The sequence below is a fragment of the Puntigrus tetrazona genome, chromosome 3 (assembly GCF_018831695.1).
Source record: "Puntigrus tetrazona isolate hp1 chromosome 3, ASM1883169v1, whole genome shotgun sequence".
NCBI classification, from domain to species: Eukaryota; Metazoa; Chordata; class Actinopteri; order Cypriniformes; family Cyprinidae; genus Puntigrus; species Puntigrus tetrazona.
In genome coordinates, this window is record NC_056701.1 from 27611557 (window position 1) to 27634498 (window position 22942).

Below are 22942 nucleotides of genomic sequence, written 5' to 3' on the forward strand. Positions count from 1 at the left end.
TTTAGGGGGATTTTATGATACTGTGCAATATTTATAACATTTTTAAGAGTCAGTTTTACTATTAAAATAAATTAAACCCTGAGTAACTTCTTTTTTTCAGGAAAATCTAAATAATATATTATTGTTTAATAATATTTTTGAATTTGATTATTTTGAATTTTGCAGAGATTTTATGATACTATGCAATATTTTATACTTATTTTTACTATTTTCTCAGGAAAATAGTAATTAAATATTTTTGTTCAATAATATTTTTTAATAATTTAAAACTTTAAGGAGGATTTTATCATACTATGCAAAACTTCAAATTTATTTTTATTTTATTTTCATACAAAGTTATTTTTACACTTAGTTGTATTCACACTTGATCCCTTCTTAAACATATATTATTGTTTGATAATATTTTTGGAGGATTATTGGGATTTTTTTTGGGAGGTTTTATAATGCTGTGCAATATCTATAGAAGCCTTATGAGTTATTTTTTACCATTAAAATAAATGAACAGCACAGTTCATGGCATACAGCTGATCATTTAACGCTTAATGATTCATGTGACAGAAACTGTCAGTATTACAGAAATAATGTGATCAGCCAGAGATAAGTGTGTTAATATAATGTTCATACGCTCTACATATTGTGTGTTATTTAACGTCATATATTCAGTAAAACAGACAACTTTATTACAACATTATTAATGTCGCTACATTAAATAATTAATAATGTATCTCAGAGATACTGCTGATCTGGCAACCCTTGAGAAGATGATTAACAGTTAATGTGAGTAATATATATAAATAAATAGGGCACTGTATGTGTAGCGGGAAATTTCACTACAGTGTAGGGGGTACAAAGATGTTCACTTTATCTTGGACGACTAGAGCTTCAAGATCTAGGTCTTTAACTACTAGTACATTTAATTCCTGTACTTAAATTTGTAAGTATGTTTTTACCTGCCTTGTTAGGTGTCTCTTGTGGCCACAACTGACGAGGATTGAAGTTCTGAAAGTTCATGTACAAGGTAGCTCTCTAAATATAGAAATACTAATCCTTCTTTCCCTCCATCTGCATCACACTGGCTCACAGTCCAGCTTCAACGCAATTCTCGGTGACAACGTCCACAGCAGCAGAACAAGCTCGGTCCAGCTCCTCGTCAGCTCACCTCGAAACTCGCAGACTGCTGTCCACTTATAAGAGAAAAAAACTGAGTTGAGCTTTATTTCTTTTAATTTCAGTTTCTTCTGTCTGTCGATCGTACTCGCGCACCTCGTGCTCCAGATTTCTTCTTCGCGCTCCGCCACGCTCTTCACTTCAGTCTCCGTTTCACAAAAACACATTTCAAAATAAAAGTATTTGAACACCTCCACGTATGCCTTAAATTGTTTAACCCCTAATCATGTGTAATATATTAGCTTTAGCATTTTACCCTGATAAGTTAATCATCTAAACCTAGCACTGACCTTTTTACTATATGAACTAATTTAGATTCAGAGACGGGAAGAACAAACAGAGAATGAAGAGTAAAAGGAGATAGAGGCAGGTTACATTTCAAAATCAGCTCATTTCTTCCTCAAGAAGATGGGATCCGGCTAGCTGAGCTAGTCAAGATCTGAGCAAAACCTCTGTAATGAGGAAGAGGAGGATACGTTCGAATCCATATTCAGAGTTCAGAGGGCAGGCAGAGAGTCGGCAAACAGGTTCGTGGGAGAGTCCGTAGGGAAGGTAGTTAGGCAGGTAATGGGTCAAATAAACATACAAACAGTCCAATCTGACAACTAAACCAGAGGGTCAAAGCCAATAATCAAGAACAGGTCAACAGGCAGAAATCATACACAGTCACGGTCAGAATCAAACAGGAAAACACTCAGTAAACCAGAATAACTGGTAATACTTCTCGTAGAGCCTACTGTGAGCTCAGGCTATATGCTGGTCAACAGAGGGAGTGGAGATGAGTCAATATTTAGGAGAAGGCTCTCTCTGCCGGTGTGGCGTTACGTTCTCCTGCTTCATTTAGAGAAGCTTTCTGAGAAACCCAGGCCTCTGTTCTGCCCGAGCAGCCTGCTTTAACCCTGTTTCTGTGGAGATACAGCAAAACTAAAACAGGCGTACAGAGCACTTCCTGTCTACAAGAGTTGTGGCTGAAGCTATTTGTAATAACTTTTATAAAAACAGTAATGAAAAAAAAAAAATCTTTGTTACAACGATACAGCATTCAAGTGAGCTAAGATTAATGTTTACTGAAAAAAAACTTTGCTAGTAGTTATACCACTTGTATCATTACCAGTTGAATGCTAATTACAGCTGTACATATGGCCCATGTTAGTTTTTAGAATATATTGTGCATTTAGCGATCAACATTACCATATTGTTAGTAATATAAAATGTAGAGTATAAACCCAAGTAGACAATATATGCCATTTTTTTGAGTCAGGATTTAGTTATGCCAGATGGTCCCAAGAAACCAGAAATTTAATTTCTAGTCTTTTGCTGAACAATGGCAACATAGCTACTCCCAATCAAAGCATCTGGACTTAGCTTAGCAAGAAGCTAGAGAACAAGATCACCACAAGACTCTCTACAGTTTTGTTAAATTAAACAGACACAACATCTGGAATGCTTTAGGGTTTATTCAAGATGGAAGCGATCATGAAACAAATAGCAATAATGATGACACCGATTTAGAGCCAGGGTATTTGTTCTGCAAAACAAAAAGCACCAAAAATGGTCTATTGTGGGAGGTCTCCCTATGCCTTGGAGATGGAGTGAAAGGAGTGTTAGAAAAAAAAAAAAAAAAAAAAATTATCCACATGCAGTCTTATACACAATGATTGATTGCAATAGAAGTATTTTTGTTGCATGCCACATACCCTTGTTTTCCAACTCCTGTCTGGAGAAGTGGTTTCTGCTCTTCTAGAAGTCAGGATTGGAGTTTCAGCACTTTAGTTTGGAACTGGGAGTCATGGCTTGTCAGCCATAGTCAATATTAACTGTTTTTGAAAAGGTCCATGTGAGTCTTAAATGTTCATTTGACTGAGTCATGCGTCATGTCCATTCATACACGGAGAACTCCCGTCCTGGAGAGACGCAGCCCTGCAGAGTTCAGCTCCAACCCCAATTAAAATTCACCTGTCTGTAGCTTCCAAGTAACTGTTCAAACCTTTATTAGGGTTGTAACAAAACCCTGCAAGGCTGCGGCTCTCCAGGACTGATGTCTGCCTTACCTGATATAGCCTAGAAATAAGATTTATCTAATTAAATGACAAAACTTCAGAAAGGGGTCCACATTAAACATACCTTTACTCTGCTAACTTGCATGCCTGAGTGCTTGGATTGCCAATAGGACGGTGTTGTCCTCAGGGTTTTCCTTGTTTCTTCAGAGGTAAGCCAGTCTTTACCTGATCGCCTCCTCCTGGGCTACATTACTGAGCCAAGTGACAAGCGAGATGCTTGCTTTCAAGATTTTATTGGTTCAACAACAAGTATTAAGCTTTTCTGTTAATGACACTTTGAGGTTTCATTTTAGTGACTGAGCTACTGTTTCTGCAGTGACATTATAAAGGGCATTTACGAATGGAGCCATCAACACAAACGACCCACAGCACTCCCAGGTCAAAGCTCACATGCTTGTGGCCATTGGGACAGACAGCCATTGATTGCCAGTCTGTGCCAACTGGGTTGGAGCGAGTGACACCAATTCTGCAACAGACAATGATGGTTTCTTCAATGCAGAGTTTGAGTTACATCACAAAACCCCATTCATAAGTTAATTTGTTTTACTAATACTTGTATTGGAACTATTCAGCTCACCTTTGGTACAAGTTCCCTTGATAGTTGACACCGAAGACGCTGCCATCAGTTGCTACTTCGACCATGGAGAGAAGTCCAGGAATATTCATAAAGTCACCAGACCCAGAACAGACATTATTAGACACATTCTGCACAAGACAAGAGACAATCCAGTCAGTCTTAGTATTGTCACATCACAAAACATTTGCTGCTATGCTCCAGTATCTTTATTTTTTTTTCCCCATTTGTAATTTAAAGAGTCTGGTGTACTTGTACTCACTCATATTTAACAGCATGTCATTTAAACTCAATGCCATTACCCTTAGGATGTAGATTTGGTCATTGCCGTTCACTCCCCAACAGCTGTACGGCCCACAGCTGTAATACTTCAGCTTTCCATTAAGTTGAAACCAAGGAGTATTGCTGGATGGCCATTTGTTGTTAGCATCCATATTTAAACAGAATATGTCATCATTCATGTTGACACCTGCAATGATCTGATCACCTCCAGCATCCACCTGTTTGAGAAGCCCTAGCATCACAAGCAACAAGCTAAATGAACAATTAATTCTTACAGGAAAAAAAAAAAAAAAAAAAGGGATGTCTTTGGGACTATAAAATATTTTGAGATTCTAACATGCAAGTCCAAGGATGTTCAGACACGTTTTGTCATGCTCTAACTTCACCTGGAAACTGAACGAAGGAACCGCTCTGATACTTGAAGATGTTGTTTGCTACATTCACTCCCAACTGACCAGCAGGACCGACACTGAAGTGCTTTAAAGACCCGCTGATCTTTGTGAAGACATTATCAAGCAGAACAAACACTTCGTTCTGATTGTTCACGCCAACCACTGAACCCAACCCAGTGTCTATCTGCTTCAGGTTACCGCTCATCATGGTACAGTCTAAAGCTGAAAATACAGACAGAGGAATCCGTAATTGCAAACAGTGACTCTTAAGTGGGTTACTTTTTATACAGAAAATAAGCTAATAAAAGCGATTTCAGTTAAACCAAAACGCATTTACCCAGATTGTGAAGAAACTGGCAGCTGAAAAGTAACAAGATGCTTGGATGAACCTTCATTGTGCCACAAAACAGCCTGTTGTTTAAACCTATCCAGAGTCAGAAACAATTTACATAAGTGAACTCAGTACTTAAAAAACCAACATTGACTCGTCAGATCAGAATCCAGCAGTCAGAGTGGATTCTTCTCTTTAGTGAATTACAGCAAAATCTCCAGTGTTTAACTACACTCTGAGTTCTATAGCACAGAAACACAGCTGAACTTAATGAGATAATTAAGTGATTATCTAGGTGTTGATTGACCGTTAGTGAACTACAAATCCTCTGTTACATGTTAGCAAAAAAAGATTTTTGTAGCAACAAGGTAATTTGGTGATGCATTAGCTCATTTAACATTAAATAATTAAAAAATAAAATATTTATTGCTGGATTTCTGTTCATGAATTGCCTTTTATGTCAAATGTCAAGGAGACTTATAACAAGGGAGAGCTAAATAGCCATAAAAATAAAACTGCATTAAACAGTTTTGTGCCAATTTAAACGTACACTTTACGAAACTATTGGTGATTTTGTAGTCATCTGAACGGTCCTACAGAGAATAATCATTATGTTTACTTGTGAAGGCAACAGCACACAATATAACCCTGTACACATGTGCCTGGGGGGCCATGCTGGCTTTATGCAGACATAGTGGGCTAGGGCCAGTCCACGCCAAACCTTAACTGGTGCAGTGCAAAGAACCACAGCTTCGGCTCACCACAGGGTCTCAACACTACAGAACGGCCCACCTTAAACCAGTTTTGAGAGAGAATCTGACAAAAAGAGGATACAGAGCATGGAACAAGCTTTAAATGGATTTAAATTTAAATTTTGGATTAGAATTTTTTATTTGAATCCCCCGATTTAGAATTCTAATTATATAATAAAAGATTTTTTGTGATTTTTTTTAATAAATAAAGGATCAAAAGTATTAGCAATGCAGATTCATTTTCACAATCGTCTGTGGTCATATTTACCGAGGGTACCAATATTTTTGGCCATGACCAAAATTTGACCATGACCAAATATTTCAGGGATTAATAACAGCAAATCCAAATGAACTACAGTGATTACATAGCCTTCGTTTAAAACCTATTTTACCCAATTTGTTTACACAACATGTGTTTTTTTCAATATGAAGACTCCAAAATAGTTTTTTGATTAATAAGCATATGATATCATCCTTTGTATAGCAACCTTTTCTAAAATCACTTTAATAGGAACATAAAATAATTTTTTGTCCAATGTAATTAATCAAGCTGTAACCATTCCTTCCGCTATATTGCATAAATTTGATGTTTGTGCAACTGATCTCTAGTTATCTGATATGGAATGGTCTTTCCCATTTTTTCCTTACTCTGTTTTACCAGAAAGGTATTTTGTTTCACCTCAATAACTATTATGTATCTGACAGCATAATGATCTCTACTTTTTGCGGTTTGATCAAGCTCCTCCAATTTGCATTGTCTAGCTAAACTTTGAGATACTGTGGGTAAATTTACTGCTGACCTCACAAAACTATTTTCTTTGCTTTCATTGAAGTATGCTAGATCCTTGCCATTTAGTATTCTTTCCACAGCCTTTCCATTGTAAATATTCAGTTTATGATATCAAGTATGAAAACAACATTTACAAACATTAAAAACATACATTTTTACTGTTGATAAAACGTACACTTTCTACGTATAAAGTTTAAAATGTTCAAATTGCTACGTATTTAATTAATAATTAAGATATTCGTATCAGTCGTTTGAAGAATTTTGACTGAATTTTGAATTGACTAACGGAGGACTCTACAGGACATGAATGTTGTGCATCAGAAAGGATTTTTTTAAGTGGGTATAAGCAAAGCCGACTGATAAAGAAGTGGGTATATGCCGTTCGTATACCATCATTTACCCTCCACTACACCACTGTGGCTGGGTATCAATGAGCTGCTGCAGTTAATATTTCCACATATCATTTTCTTCTGTTTGTAGTGTGGGATCACAGTTTAACAGAGATCAGTTATTAAGCCACGACTAATTTAAGTTGTTTACCATAGCGAGTTTCAGTTTACCTTTCAGCTGCTTAGTGAATGTAGAAATTATATTATATTTATGTGATTCAGCTTAAGATCACGTTGGAAGGGCCCTTACTGCATAGCGTTAATCAATAGCGTTAAAGTGAGCCTTAACCACTCCAACACGACCTTAGGTATAATAATATAAACAATAATAATATCAACGTCTACATCTGCTATATTTTCTGATCTCCACTGTAGCGCCCTGTGAGGGACAGAGCAATTTAGCAGTAAGGGCACCGAACCATATGTTCAAAAATATATATTTTCTTTAATGAAACAAAATCTTACAAAAGAAAATCAAACAAACAAATAATTAGATTATTAGGCCTAAACAATACAAACAAAACAAGCTCAAATAAATCAACCGTGTAAACCAAACCAACCTCTCAAAATAACAAACACAACCACATTTATACAAAAGGACTAGTCCACATTTAACGACATAGGAGACACAAAACAAAGAAACGATCTACAAACCCCCACCATAAACTAGACAAATTTCCGAGCTTAAAGCCCTATCATAAATCTTCAATAAAGCCAACCCCAATACAGGACGGAGGACATAAACATCTAAAAATTAATTAATTCAAATGAAATAATCTTGGATCTCCCTCCCAGCCATCTGAGGAGTGGAACAGGCCCGTGGCCTTTAAAGTTGTCAACATGGCGGCCCGCCGTCTTTAAAGCAGTCAGCCAGCGCAGAAACAAAGAATCTCCACCATCCTCCACAACATGGTAACTTAAACTCAAAAGAAAACAAAAATTAACAAACAATACAGCAACTAGATTGTGTGCACCCAACTAGCTGCAAGTAAAGTGTTTAAATAAAACCATTGAATCCAAATGTGTGTGGGTCTTATTTTAATCAAGATATTTAATGCTAAATAAACTCAAATAATAATCTTTTTAACTCAATCAAATGAAATTAAATATATAAATTGTTTGTGGATGTGTGTGCATGTAACATTACTGGTCACTGATGTTTGTGGCCACCACATGGGCCATCACACGCCCCTACATGTTCTTAATTCCCAGAATGCCATTGCCATTGTGACGACACATTTCCATTCTCTATATTATTCTCTACATTATTATTATTTAATATGAAACATTCAGTTCTGTATAAAGCGCTATAAAGATAAAGGTGACGCCATTTCACTTGATCGAAAATTTTAAACAGAGAAAGTTTTTATTTCACACACGTTTATTTTAGTTGCTGTGAGAAAAGGCTGATTCTCACATGCTATAGCCTCGTACCCGGGAAAACTTCTTTATGTTTGTCACACAGTACCATGCTCCAAAACCTACCCGTTAGTCAAATGAGAAAACACTTAACAAAAGCTAACGGTTGAGAAATGGGCTAAAGAAAGAGTTGTTTCATATGTTTTAACCTTATCTGCTACATATGAGTAGCACGTAGCACATCAGCATGTTCAGACCAGTTCAGGGAAGAGCTGGATACCTCTGGCGGTCTTTCATACCGAAACTGAAAGCAATTACATCAGACTGGATGACCACCCGCCATTTCAGATAGTTTAACGTCAGAAATGTCTTCACACAACGGTAAGTTAATTAAAAGCGTTGCATAGCATCTTTATCCAAATGGTAATTGTAACATAATCTATCTACAGGCTAGATATAGCTTTTACACCTACACGGGCCTTAAGGGCGAATACCGAGGTGGCAAAAAATAAATAAAAATGAAAAAAAAAAAAATACCCCGGATTATATGACAATGTAAATGTAAAATGTACAGGCGTGCCGCACTTTTAGGAGCTAACTTGATTAACTCAGAAGAAACATAAAAGAATCTATTTCCTTCCATCCACAGCGCTTATTTATTTTTTTATTTTGAGCTGTGGTGCGCGAGTTCTTCTATTGTCCAACTCAAATCTTTCATCATGGATACAAACATATGTAGGCCTGTGTGTGTGTGTGTGTGTGTGTGTGTGTGTGTGTGTATATATATGTTTGTATATGTATTTGTGAAGTGTAACAACAAAACAACACTGGGATCTGCTTAAATTATAGTCTTGAGTAACAATTCCAAATATTGCTGCCAGCAAAAGGTCTTGAAAATTGAATCCCAAGAGTGTATTCTCTGAATAGCTTCCTGCCGAACATCATCTGATACTTGGTCCTCTGTTCCTTTTCCCATTTTTTGTTTTTAGTGTTGCTAAGGTAAACGGATTATGTAGATTAAGTAATCCATAAATTTTGCTAATGGATCGTTTTTCTCTGCACTCATGTTCGAGAATAGAGACTGATGAGGACAACAGGTGAAACAGTTTAAATTTGATGATACAAAGCTTCTGAGTTGTAAATATCTATAATATGTTAAAAGAATAGTAAATCTCTGGACTAATTGTTCAAAGGAGGCAGATAAATGATGTGCCAATGGTACCTTAGAACATAATACTGGATTGTGATGATTTCTCTCTCTTTTTCTCTGTCTCATGTTTCTCCAGGAGGTACAAAATTGCCATAGCATTTACTGACCAGTAATTCACTCTTTTGGTAATTAAGTTTATAGCTATAGCTAGTTGACCAAACTCACTGAGCAAGTGAAAAAAATTAGGAAGATTTGAGGATGGGTCAGAAATATCCAACAACACATTGTCAGCATAAGGATACTTTATGCTCAAAGTTTCCCCTCCACACCCCTCCAATATTATTAGATAACCGTAATGCTATTGGCTAGAGGTTCAATTACAATACGGGACAGAAAATTCCCTCTCACCCGATCTAACACCTTTTCGGCATCAAGTGATAAAATAACTTTTGAAGAATCGGATGTCTGGTTTAAAATAAGAAAATATTGATTCTTGATGAAGACTATTTGATCAGGTGATATAACTACTGGAAGAACATCTTCTATACACCTAGAACTAGAAATTCTTTCTCTTTTTTTCAAAGATGGATAGCAATAATGAAGAAAGTTGAGTACAGAACTTCAGTTGGGTATCCATTTGGACCTGGTGTTTTGCCAGTCCGCATACTCCCGATTGCTGCTTCAATTTCTGAATTGAGTAATTGAGTGTGCTGATCTGTCAATGTCTTAAGTCAATTAATTTTATTCTGACATACACAGAACATAATAATTTGGCCTCTAAGGTATGCCTTCAATGCTTCCCACATAGTAGACAGACATTCCTGGGGTCCTACTTACACTAAGAAAAGAGTCTATTTCTGAAGTAATATAACTCACAAACAACTTGTCTGAGATTAGAGCTAAATTAAATCTCCAGGGCCAATCAATCAATCAATCATTTTTATTTATATAGCGCTTTAACAACACAGGTTATATCAAAGCACTGAACAGTATAAAGTAGAAGAGTACAATGATAGGGATGTATAATGACGTGATTGAACAAACATCAGCTATACCTAATTTTTTTTAGAAAAATTAAGACTGTATCAGATGATGTGTTACTGAAAAAAGCCTAATCTTTCTTATCATGCCAATTTCAGCCACTATCGAAAAATACAGAACATCCCCACACTATTCTCAGTATCTCTTCAGTGTGTCACAGTTAAGTGTATTATGTATGTTGTTTCCACATACAAAACTGAAATCTAATTTCTCATGTAGGAAGAAGAGAAGAACAGCTTGGAAATGGTGTATGTGAGGAGAGAAAAGAGGAGAATCCTGTCTGTGAAATGAGTGTGTGTAATGAAAAAGAGTGTGAGTCTTCTGTTGACGCTCAGACAGCAGCATCTTCAGGATTCAGTTGTATGTCTGTGAAGAGTAACAACTCTATGCTTCTGCCCCCTACACTAAAGGATAAACCTCCTGTGACCTCTGACCTTGAGTGAGTATCATGTAACTAGAAAATGTTCCTTATCTATTTATCCCGCCAGGGGTGTAGCATCGTTTTCAAAAAGCTGATGGGACTCAAATTATGTAGGCCTACTTAATGTAGAAAGTAAGTTTATGTTCATATAATAAATTCTTAATAGAATAAACATTGTAGTTTAACTAAAAAATGAAAATAATCAGTTTTCGGCACAAAACAAATTTGCTATATTGGGAAATAATAATTCTAGTCTGGACATCAGCAGCACAATGCAACAAAAGACATGCTTTCATCCAAAGCTGCAAGCAGGAGAACATTTATGACTCTGGACCAGTCATAAGGGAAAATTTTTAAATTGATATTTGGGCTATATATCATCTGAAAGCTTAATAAATAAGTTTTCTATTGATGTATGGTTTGTTAGGACAGGACAATATTTGATTGAGAGAGACACAACAAAAAATCTGGAATCTGATGCAAATGATAGCCCATATTTACAGAATATAATCACGAAACATCAAGTTTACTTATTATCCTAATAATATTAATGAAAGAAAAACCAACCATCTGTTACGCCAAGCCAGCAAAGGGAGCCTTTACCTCAGGATGAATTGTAATCGCTTCCTCTGCGGCTACTTCCTGTTTGGGGACTATAAATCCAGAAGCAGGCCTTTCACCTGTATGTCTTCGCTTTCAAATTTCTTGGCCCGACCTCTGCCTGTGTTTTGATTTTGTTGTTGCCTTGCCTTGCATATTCCTATTTGCTGTGTTTCGACGTTTACCTGCTTTGACAATGCCTTTGCCTATTAAAAGCCTGTAAATGGATTCGCACGCCTCAGACCCCTCATTCGTGACAGAATGCTACATCAAACCAGGATCCAGTGGCTTGTCATCCGAATCATGGCCAGGTATGTGCCTCGCAATGTCTTTACTAACCCTCAAGCAGGGCACCCGAACGCTTGAGGATTATACCCAGGAATATCTAGACCTGTCTTATCTTATCGGACTGTGTTTTGATTGACTTCTTTTGTGAGGGAATAAACCAACCACTCCAAGACACAACTTCTTTGTGAGGGTATTGCAGAGGAGGAGGACACCGCATCGACCCCTGTAATGGTGGCTTTGCCAGTGGAGCCCTTCACTAGATGGCCGCCATTCCTCAGCCAAGATAGCCACCACACCTGACCCCTGCCCAAGAGGGCCACCTTCCCAGAGCTGCTGTCCAAGAGGGCAGCCATCCCTGAGCCACTGCACAAGTTTGCTGCCACACCGGAACCTTCAGCCATTGCAGATATCCAGCCCCAGTTCTCAGACACTATGGATACCTCTCCAGTATTTCCAGGCATTGGGGATGCTGCATTTGAGGACAGCAGGGCATTCCAAGGGCATTTGAGGCTGATATCCAGTCTGTCGGACCCACCAGTGATCTCAGTGAGGGCAGCTGGTATCCCCAGGGCTTCATCTTAAGTCATCCCTGAGACTGTTCTCTGCACTTCATCCACTGCACTTCCTATAATGGCGGTTGCCATTTTGTGTGTTTGGGCCACACCCTGCTCTACTTCTACACCAGTCTGCAAATCTGCTCCTGATCCCATTTCTGCCCATCAATCCCCTCCAGTGCCCATTCAAGTCCACGAACCTGCTTCAGAGGACTTTCTCGTCCACTGTCTGCCCTTGAGGCCTTTCCTGACCCAGAGTCCACTCCTGAGACCCGTCTGGTCTGCCGGCCTGCTCCATTTATTTGCTGTCTGTGAATATTCATCCAGCCTGAGTCCTCAGTCTCGGTCCTCAGGGTCACGAATACCCAGTCTATGTTATGTCTCTGCTTCTTTGTCCTGGCCAGCCCAGTCCACCCTGGAGGGTTCTAGTTCCAACTGTTCTGCCTGTCTATTGTGTCTCGTCCCTTCTTAGGTCCCAGTTGCTACCCAGGGTCTTTCATACTACCCCGCCGGATCCTCCCTTGCTTTGTTCTGGACAGTCTCAGCTCTGCCTCAAGCCCTGTATCCCCACATGGACCTGACCCACCATCCCACCCCCCCTGCGGCTACTTCCTGTTTGGGGACTACAAAACCCCTCATTTGTGACACCATTTTGACCCATTCATTGCATTTTATTTTTTCATCACTGTATTTTATACTTTTGTTTCTGTAATTTTTATTTTTATTTTTCACCTAGGGTCAGAGAGTAATGCAATTTCAATTCTCCATATGTACTGTTCGTGTGGTAGACTTGACAAAGTTGACTTGACTTGGATTTTGGTTATTGCTATAATACACTTTTGTGGTCCAGGGTCACATTTAACACACTGGATCCGGTCCAATATTATGAGGTTCTAGCCTTTCATTCTTTGTATCCAGTTTAAAGGCAACTTTACAGTTAAATTATAACATGGAAATTTAAATATTTAGTTACATCTCTAAATGCTTATTGCATTATTGTATTACTCTGTAGAGAAACAATCTGAAATGTATCTCATTTACTTAGAATCACCAGCAGGAAGCGAAAGAGATCAGCATCTCCAGTATCCATTAGCGCTCCGGTGGGAGATGAGGATTGCATCAGTGGACAGAGAGGAAAGCAGAGGTAATACAGAAATAATGCATTTAGTTAATCCATGATTTATTTTATTTATTTTTTGACCAAAACAATTTGTTTGTGAATTAATCAGTCTTTGTAAAAAAAAAAAATCTGAATAAGATTCAATTGTTTATTAATACAGACAGCCACCAGATTTTTATTCTGAAATAAGTCCATGTTTTGGACAAAAAAACTATTTTGAATGGATGACTTGTTTATAGTGCTGCACGATTAATAGAATGTGATTTTATGCGCAGCTTGTCTATGAATCACAGTTCTGTGAGTAAATCTCCATCCCAAGCCCTCATGCTAAAACTCCATATATGCTACAAAGGTAATGCACGTTGTTCCAGGAAACAGGAGATTGAACTGCTTTCACTGATTTAACATGGATAATAAACACACTGCTACAACAATATATGGTTTATCTGAGTTCTTCTGATTATAATTTACTAGCCGATGCATGTTTATAAGGTTTATAAATGAATGGTTTATAAATGCTTCACATTTGGAAAGATGCTTTGCACATGATGCTATTTCAAATGCACATTATAACCATTCTACGATGAAAGCTGTTTTGCACAGCTTGTCAGTAAACTACAGTTACTGTCACTGACATTTTATTATTTTAATATTAGAATAATATTTATATTATTAATAGTAATGTGTTAATTTATGTAAATGACACAACATTTATGCCATTCATTAAAACAGCATAAAACGTATTTAAATTTTTGTTTTAGTCTGTAAACATTATTTATATTTAGTTTAAAGACTAAAATATAGTTTTAACTATAAAATCTTGAACACAGTGATGGGCCATTATTAGCCTTGTCTGCTGGCCTAAACTCTCAGAATCTTAGTCTTACTTTATTTTGTCCATGAATGAGTATTAAACTGTTTCCAATAGTCTATTCATAGCTTTTCTCTTGGTTGCGCTGCTTCTAGAACTATGTTTATATTACAGATTTTATCCAATCCATATATCAGAAATCGTGTTACCGGGGTCATAGTAATCTGCCTATGGCATTCAGAATCAACAGTTCCGGCTTCTAAGACCATAGAGAGGAAGTAGTCATGGTGAAACATTCAGTCATTTGGTATCTTTGAAAAGCCCTATGTACAGGACATCCAGTAGTAAAACTGACGTGTCGTTTCAGAGAAATTCAATATATTTTCCTACTCAATAGGCCCCAAGTAGACACGTTAAACGTTAAGCAGGTCTGATGTCGTTTCACCTGATTATATTATTCATTTCCTGCTGAAAAAATCAGCTAAAACCAGCCCAGCCTGGTCTTAGTTGGTTTAAGCTGGTCAGCAGCAGCTGGTTTTAGAGGGGTGTTGTCCACATACAGTCAGGTCCATAAATATTGGGACATCGACACAATTCTAACATTTTTGGTTCTATACACCACCACAATGGATTTGAAATAAAATGAACAAGATGTGCTTTAACTGCAGACTGTCAGCTTTAATTTGAGGGTATTTACATCCAAATCAGGTGAACGGTGTAGGAATTACAAGTTTGCATATGTGCCTCCCACTTGTTAAGGGACAAAAAGTAAAATGAAAGAATATAATATTGCTAAATGAAAGAATATAATAAAAGAAGTCATCTTAAAGACTTAGATGGCATAAGGGTGAGTAAAATATGCCACCTCTGTGCTTTCAGGAATTCCAAATTGCCCTTTTTATACTGAAGACAAATCAAACAAATGCCTTTTATTATTTTACATCTCACACAGGTGTGTTTAATTAGATAGAAATACAAATATGAAGTGTTGTAGGAGAACAGTATCTTACTTAATTTGTGAAAACAGAAAATCAACTAGGAACAATAGGTTTATTATATGTTAAAGAGTTCTATTAAACAAACACTTCTTTCTCAAAGTTTTCTTTCTTAATGTCTTTTCAGTGATGGGACAGCTGACGAGACCAGATATGTGTATTGTCAGACCTCCCCATCCTCCTACTACTATAACCACTTCAGTCATCATAACACAGAAGCAGCCGGACATCCTGTTTGTAACCAACCAGTGCATAATGATCTGCAGAGAGTCAAAGACCAGCACAAAACCAGCATGAAGAACAAGTATGAGAGCTTATTTGAGGGAGTCAAACTACAAGAGAATCAAACCCTCCTGAACAGGATTTACACACAGCTGTACATCATAGAGGGAGAGACTGAAGGAGTGAATGAAGAACATGAGGTGCTACAGATGGAGAAAAGTTACAACACACTCCAAGAGACTCCAATCAACTGCAATGACATCTTTAATCCTTTACATGAACAAGAATGTGACAAGATGAAGAGAAAGAAGAAAGACAAAATAAAGACTGTTCTTACTAAAGGCATCGCTGGAATTGGAAAAACCGTCTCTGTGCAGAAGTTCATTCTGGACTGGGCCGAGGGAAAAGCCAATCAGGATGTAGATTTTATGTTTGTTCTTGCATTTCGAGAGATGAACTTGATTAAAGATCATCAGGACAGTCTTCACAGACTTCTGCTTGACTTTCATCCAGAACTTCAGTATTTGGACTCAAAGATTTATGATGAATGTAAAGTTGTGTTCATCTTTGATGGTCTGGATGAAAGCAGAATCTCACTGATGTTTTCGGACAGTCAGAAAGTTTCTGATGTTATGGAGATTTCATCAGTGGGTTTGTTGATGTCAAACCTCATGAAAGGACATCTGCTACCCTCTGCTCTCATCTGGATCACCACCAGACCAGCAGCAGCCAATCAGATTCACTCTAACTACATCAACCGTGTGACAGAAATTCAGGGATTCAGTGACGTTCAGAAGGAGGAATATTTTAGAAAGAGAATCAGTGACAAGCATCAAGTCAGCAGAATCATTGCAAACATCAGAAGAGCAAAAAGCCTCCACATCATGTGTCACATCCCCGTCTTTTGCTGGATCTCAGCCACTGTGCTTCAGAACATCCTGAAACAAGATGACGGTGCAGAAATCCCTCAAACTCTGACTGAAATGTACATCTATTTCCTACTCCTTCAAACAAATATGAAGAACCAGAAGTATGAAGAGAAATATCCAGGGAAACCCTTGCAGTCCAACAGAGAAGTGATTATGAAACTTGCTGAACTGGCTTACAATCAGCTGATGAACGGCAATGTGATGTTTTATGAGGAGGACCTGAGAGAGAGCTGCATAGACGTAACTGATGCCTCTTTGTATTCTGGGATCTGCACTGAGATCTTTAGGGAGGAATTTATGATTCATCAGAGAAAAGTTTACAGCTTTATACATCTGAGCTTTCAGGAGTTTTTTGCAGCACTGTATGTGTTTTTCTGCTATTTACACAAAAAAAGTGAAGTTCTAAAAATGTTCCTGACAGGAAAGTCCAGAACTCACTGTGAAAAAGTTTCTCTGGATGTGTTCCTGAAGGAAGCTGGGAATAAAGCATTGGACAGTAAAAATGGACACCTAGATCTTTTCCTCCGATTTCTTCATGGCATCTCACTGGAGTCCAATCAGAGACTCTTACAGGATGTACTGATACACACAGAGAACAGCCCAGAGAGCATCAAGAAAATATGCCAAAACCTTAAGCGAGGTCAAAAAAACAACGTCAACCCTGAAAGATGGATGAATCAGACACATTGCTTGTTTGAGATGAAGGATAATTCTGCTGTCGAAGAAGTGAAGGTGCTTTTAAAATCTAAAAAGAAAAGTAAAAGACTTTCTCTTGCAAACTGTTCAACTTTGGCAAACATGATCCTGATGTCAGAGAAGGTGCAGGATGAGTTAAATTTTAGAGAGTACAACATCAGATCAAGAAAGGGTAGACACAGACTGTTACCTGCTGTGAGGAACTGCAGAAAAGCTGTGTGAGTGTAATGATATGCATGCACAGTAATTACATTTGACAGCAGTTGTGATGGAGATTTGATGTCTATTTTCTGGGTTTGTGTTCACAAACATAAATCATTAATTATGTCCTTTAACCAGATTCTCTCTTTTTTCAGATTGGAATACTGTAATCTTACTGATAAGCACTGTGAGACTTTGGCTTCAGCTCTACAATCACCAAACTCCCCCCTGAGAGAGCTAGACCTGAGTAACAATGACCTAAAGGATTCAGGAGTAAAGCTGCTATGTGCTGGACTGAAGAGCCCAAACTGTCAGCTCAACATACTAAGGTTTGTGTTTCACAGTAAATAAATCAATTTCTTAATATTGTTTATTATTTTTTTCACTATAGATATAAATATGTGTCATGACCATTATCAACAAATAACCATACATTGTGGTCATAAATTTACAGATACCTTATTGAATATGTAAAATGTTATTAAGCCTCCGTACTGTTCAAAAACAGGTGACTTACCTGTATGATCCTGTATGCAAATATATGCTTCAGAAAACTTAATTAATGGAAATCAAAAGTTCAATTCATGTGTATCATCTAGTGGAAAAGTTTGGTACTGCATCCACAAATTCTTGCTTAAAAGTAAATGTTTTTGAGATATCTGCCTATAATTTTTATACAATAATAATTTGGCACAAAACTTGTTCAGATGATCGGCTTTTAATTTCTTAAAGATTTGTTGGTAAACATGTTTTATAAATTTGCTATTTTTATATTTTACATTTACATATACTTAAACTTCTATAACTTTTATTTTTTATACATTTACAAATAGATTTAATTTTACCATATTTGGCTAACAATTTTTTTATATTGAAATGAGTGGAGCAAAGCTACCTTTTTTTACTTAATAGGATAGTAAAAAGCTAAAAGAAAAAAACTAAATAACCAAGAAATGGTATTATTTTGGGTCTGCAGAGTAGCCTTCAAATTGACTCAGGAACAGTACAAACGTAACAAAAACACATCAGCGTGTTGAAACTTTCCATGCATGTTAATGAACCTAAATAAGAAAGAAATAACATTTAGAGAAAAACTGCATAGGTTTAATAGTATTTCAGATTAAAAAAATGAATTCTAGCTCATTCTTGCCAACTTTGGATGACAACATATTTTTCTGAGCGTGGAAAAGCTACTTTTTTGCTTTCTAGGATAGTAAAACATAAATGAACAAATATAACTAAGAAATTTTATTATTTTGTTGCCTTAGATCATAAAAATAGGTGGGTCAAATTGACCTGGGAACAGTACAAATGTAATGATGTCAAACATCAGAGTGCTGAAATATTGCATGCAACTTGAAATTTCATTCTCAATTTTACTATTTTTTTTTTCTAAGAAGTAATGAATTTCCAGAATTTTAAGAACAACGCAAGGAATAATTTGGTGCTTTTTACTATGTACTGAGACAAAAACTCCTGAAGTCTGGATTTTTTTTCTTTTAAGCTCTACATTGCAACACGATAACAAGACAAGACAGATAATAAAAAGAATTATATACAATATACAAAATATAAAAGGTGCAAAACAGCAAAAATACAATATATACTATAAACATTCAAGTGTAAACCGAAATTATGTTTGTGCAGTGTTATGTGTCACATCTTTGGACTTTATTATTGTTTTTTTTTGTCTTGAGCCACGTGTTATCTGTGCCCTGCCTTCCCATTGTGTAATTGTCTTCAGCCGTGTCTTGTTAACTTAGTTTAATTTCCTTGTGTATTTAGTCCTGTGTGTTTTGAGTTCACGTTGTCCGATCGTTAAAGTCTTTGAAGTCCCTGAAGTTCGTTGAAGTCTCTACGTGTGGTTTTTGTTCTGCCTGCCTGCCTTTTGAATATTTATTTTTGCCACTTTTGAATTAAATCTGTTTAAGTTCATTTTTCGAGTCTCGAGCGCTCCTTCTCCTTCTCCCGAGAAAACCGCGGAAAACGTGACAGTTATGTGCAAATCTGTATGTTAAATAAATAAGTCTTCTCAAGTGTTCATGACATGGACTGCCTGGGGGAAGAAACTGTTCCTGTGTCTGGCTGTCCTGGTACTTAATGCTCTGTAGCGTCGACCAGACCGCAACAGTTCAAAGATGGAGTGTGCTGGATGTGAGGGGTCCAGAGTGATTTTCTTAGCCGTTTTGTTCAATCTGGATAGGTACAGTTCTTGGAGAGTGGGGAGGGTTGTACCAGTGATTCTCTCAGCAGTCCTGACAACCCTCTGTAGTCTTCTGAGGTCAGAGTTGGTAGCTCAGCTGAACCAGACAGTTATGGAAGTGCAGAGGATGGATTCTATGATTGCCGAGTAGAACTGTTTTAGCAATTCCTGTGGCAGGTTGAACTTCCTCAGCTGACGAAGGAAGTACAATCTCTGCTGGGCCTTTTTCACAATGGAGTCAACGTGAGTGTCCCACTTCAGGTCCTGGGAGATGGTGGCTGTTACCACAGCGCTGTCCATGATGGTGAGTGGGGGGAGTGCAGGGGGGTTCCTCCTGAAGTCCACTATCATCTCCATTGTTTTGAGCGTGTTGAGCTGTTGTTTGAGAAGTTGTTTAGGCTGCACCATTCAGCCAGCTCTTTGACCTCCTGACTGTAAGCAGACTTGTTACCGTCCTGTATGAGGCCGATGACTGTGGTGTCGTCCGCAAACTTCAGGAGTTTGACAGAGGTGTCTTTAGAGGTGCAGTCATTGGTGTAGAGGGAGAAGAGCAGTGGGGAGAGGACACAACCCTGAGGGGCTTCAGTGCTGGTTGTGCGGGTGCTGGATGAGAATTTTCCCAGCCTCATTAACTGCTGTCTGTCTGTCAGGAAGCTGCTGATCCACTGACAGAAGGAGGTGGGCACCGAGAGCTGGGTTAGTTTGGGGTGGAGGAGGTTTGGGATGATGGTGTTTGAAGGCCGAGCTGAAGTCCACAAACAGGATCCTCACATAAGTCCCTGGTCTGTCTAGGTATTGCAGAACATAATGCAGTCCCATATTGACTGCATCATCCACTGACCTTTTTGCTCTGTAGGCAAACTTCAGGGGGTCCAGTAAGTCAGATAACCCAAAACCAGTTTTTCAAATGATTTCATGACCACAGGGATTAAAGCCACAGGTCTGAAATCCTTAAGTCCAGTAAATTTGGATTTCTTTGGGATGGGGAAGATGGTGGAGCATTTGAAGTATGAAGGCACTACACACAGCTCCAATGATCTGTTGAAGATATGTGTGAAGATGGGGGCCAGTTGGTCAGCACAGGTTTTCAGACAGGCTGGAGTCACACAGTCTGGGCCTGGTGCCTTTCTCCTTTTGTTTTTCCTGAAGACCTGGCACACATCATCTTCACTGAGTTGAAGGGCAGGTTTGGGGGAGAGGGGGATTGCAGGAGGTGAGAATGGTTTCTTTTCAAACCTGCAGTAGAACTCGTTCAGGTCGTCTGCCAGTTGTTGATTTGCCACAGTGCTGGGGGCTGGTGTCTTGTAATTGGTGATGTCTTTCAGACCTTTCCACACAGAAGCTGTGTCACTAGAGGAGAACTGAGTGTGAAGCTTTTCAGAATAATTCCTCTTTGCCACTCTGATCTCCTTTTCTAATGTGTACTTGGCCTGTTTATACAAGACTCTGTCCCCTATCCTGTGAGCATCTTCTTTGGCTTGACGGAGCTGACTGGGTTTAGCAGTGAACCATGGTTTGTTGTTGTTATAAGTTAAATAAATCCTGGTAGGAATGCATATGTCCTCACAAAATCTGATATATGATGTTACCGTTTCTGTGAGCTTGTCCAGATCTGTGGCAGCAGCGTCAAAGACAGTCCAATCAGTGAGGGAGAAGAAGGTTTGTAAATCCCACTCTGCTTCGTTAGTCCATCTTTTTACAGTCCTAAGTACAGGTTTATCTGATTTCAGCTTTTGCTTGTAGGACTTTTTGATCATCAAACAATGATCAGAAAGTCCCAAGGCAGATCGTTGTACAGAGTGATACGCATCCTTTATTACTGTGTAACAGTGATCCAGTATGTTACTGTCTCTGGTTGGACAGGTAACTGTGAGTTCACAGAGTGGCTTTATTAAAGTGTTGAGAATGTAAAACAGAGTCTGTGTTGGACAGGTAATCTGCTGTCTGAATTTTGGCAGTTCACGTGAGAGATTGGCTTTATTAAAGTCCTTGAGAATGATTAAAACAGAGTCTGGGTGTTGTTGCTCAGTCTCTGTGATCAGATCTGCGAGTTTTTGTAAAGCCAGGTTCACGTGCTAACTACAATGTTCAATGCGTTGGATGTAAACACACACCAGAATAAGCAGTTCACCAGTAAAACTCCTATGGTGTTTGATAAACACAGGAAAAACGAACAAAGTTAATGAAGAGTGCTTCTACATCAGCACAACACATCTTCTTTAACACAGTTACATCTGTACACAACCTTTAATTGATGTAAAATTTCATTGATGCAATGCAATCCGCTCTAAACAGCTGAAAGCCCAACAGACTCTGTCTGGGGTCGACTCCATTAGCTCCACTGTGAGCAGGTTTCATGATACACAGTCCAGCTGGAGTTTCTTTTTCTTCCCGGCTACTTCCATTCGTCTCCCCATAAGTCTCAGCGGAGGAAGTTTGACTAAAGTTCTCACCTGTCCCTCCCCATGTTGTTGTTCTGTTTTTTAAGTATGTGGAGGTCCTTTCCAAGAGGGGTGAACTTAATAGACTTAAACTTAGAACTGCTCATAGATTTTTTGTTTTCTTTTCCCCCATGTGCCCTGTGCATTCTCATACTTGTTGGAAGTATTATCTTTATGGTTTATTAAAGACTGTTAATTGTACTCAGCTCAATTGTAGTCCTTTTGTATTACATTTAGCAGCGTTTCCTTAGGTTCGAAATTCTCCACCACTGCATTTTTGATTTTTTGCTGCCTGCTGCTACATCTCAATGTCTAATTCTAATATTCTTTAAATATGAAGCAAAATAACATAAACATGTTTTTTGATTGTTGGAGATTGTCAGAAACTGACATCAGCTCTGAGTTCAAACCCATCATACCTGTGGAGTGGATCTGCTACAATGTTCAGGGGTAAAGCAGTTGGAAAACTCAAGTATGTTAAATTTTCCATCTCAGTTATCATTTGAATGAAGGATTATTATTAAATGTTTAAGTATATGACTGTCACTGCAGCTTTACTATGAGTAGGAGAATAATAGGTTTATGTCCCTCAATCAGTTGATAAACTGTATAATGACAGGGTATATAAAACTTATTAAAGACGGAAAAACAAAGTCACTAGAAAAGTGTCCCCAGAACAAAAGCCAAATATGAGCACTTGAGAGCTAAGCACTGAGGCTGCCATTCGTGGCGCCATCTTGCTCTAATAGTTACATGAACAGATCCTAACAGAGATTCTATAATGCAATTCTACAAGTGAACAGTCAATGTTTCCAGGCGTCTCCAGTTTTAACTGTTTAACAGTTTTATACTTTTGCCCAAGATTCCCACAAGAGGTCAGACGGTTGTTGATGCGACAGTGTTCAGAATTCATGGCTTTCTCCAAAATATGGTGGATCTCAATTTACCTCCTGGTTCTGTAAGTCTTAATATCCTTCTTAAATAGCCTTCCGGATAACCATCTCCACAGCAGTCATAGGCGCCATCAGCTCCGCATTAACCCTCTGGCATTAGAGGTTGAAAGCATAGGTAAATAATTAAGTAAGATGGAAAAACGCAGTTTTACAGATGCTAGAAACATGATTTTCAAAGGAAAGATTGGGGTCAAACAGCACTCTAGTCGACTCCATTAGCT

The 22942-nt window shown here is 38.1% G+C and overlaps 2 protein-coding genes across 2 annotated transcripts in view; one reads left to right on the forward strand and one right to left on the reverse strand.

Moving 5' to 3' along the window:
* The window catches only part of LOC122334574 (NACHT, LRR and PYD domains-containing protein 3-like), a 498320-nt gene that overhangs the window by 37299 nt on the left and 438079 nt on the right, over window positions 1-22942 (forward strand). The window lies entirely within an intron of this gene.
* Window positions 3442-5021, reverse strand: LOC122335388 (fish-egg lectin). Its single transcript, XM_043233237.1, has 5 exons — window positions 4813-5021; window positions 4470-4697; window positions 4104-4315; window positions 3805-3932; window positions 3442-3693 (listed from the first exon to the last, which is right to left on the reverse strand). Exons 1-5 carry the CDS (start codon window positions 4868-4870, stop codon window positions 3549-3551), a joined length of 771 nt encoding a protein of 256 aa, XP_043089172.1. The 5' UTR covers window positions 4871-5021; the 3' UTR covers window positions 3442-3548.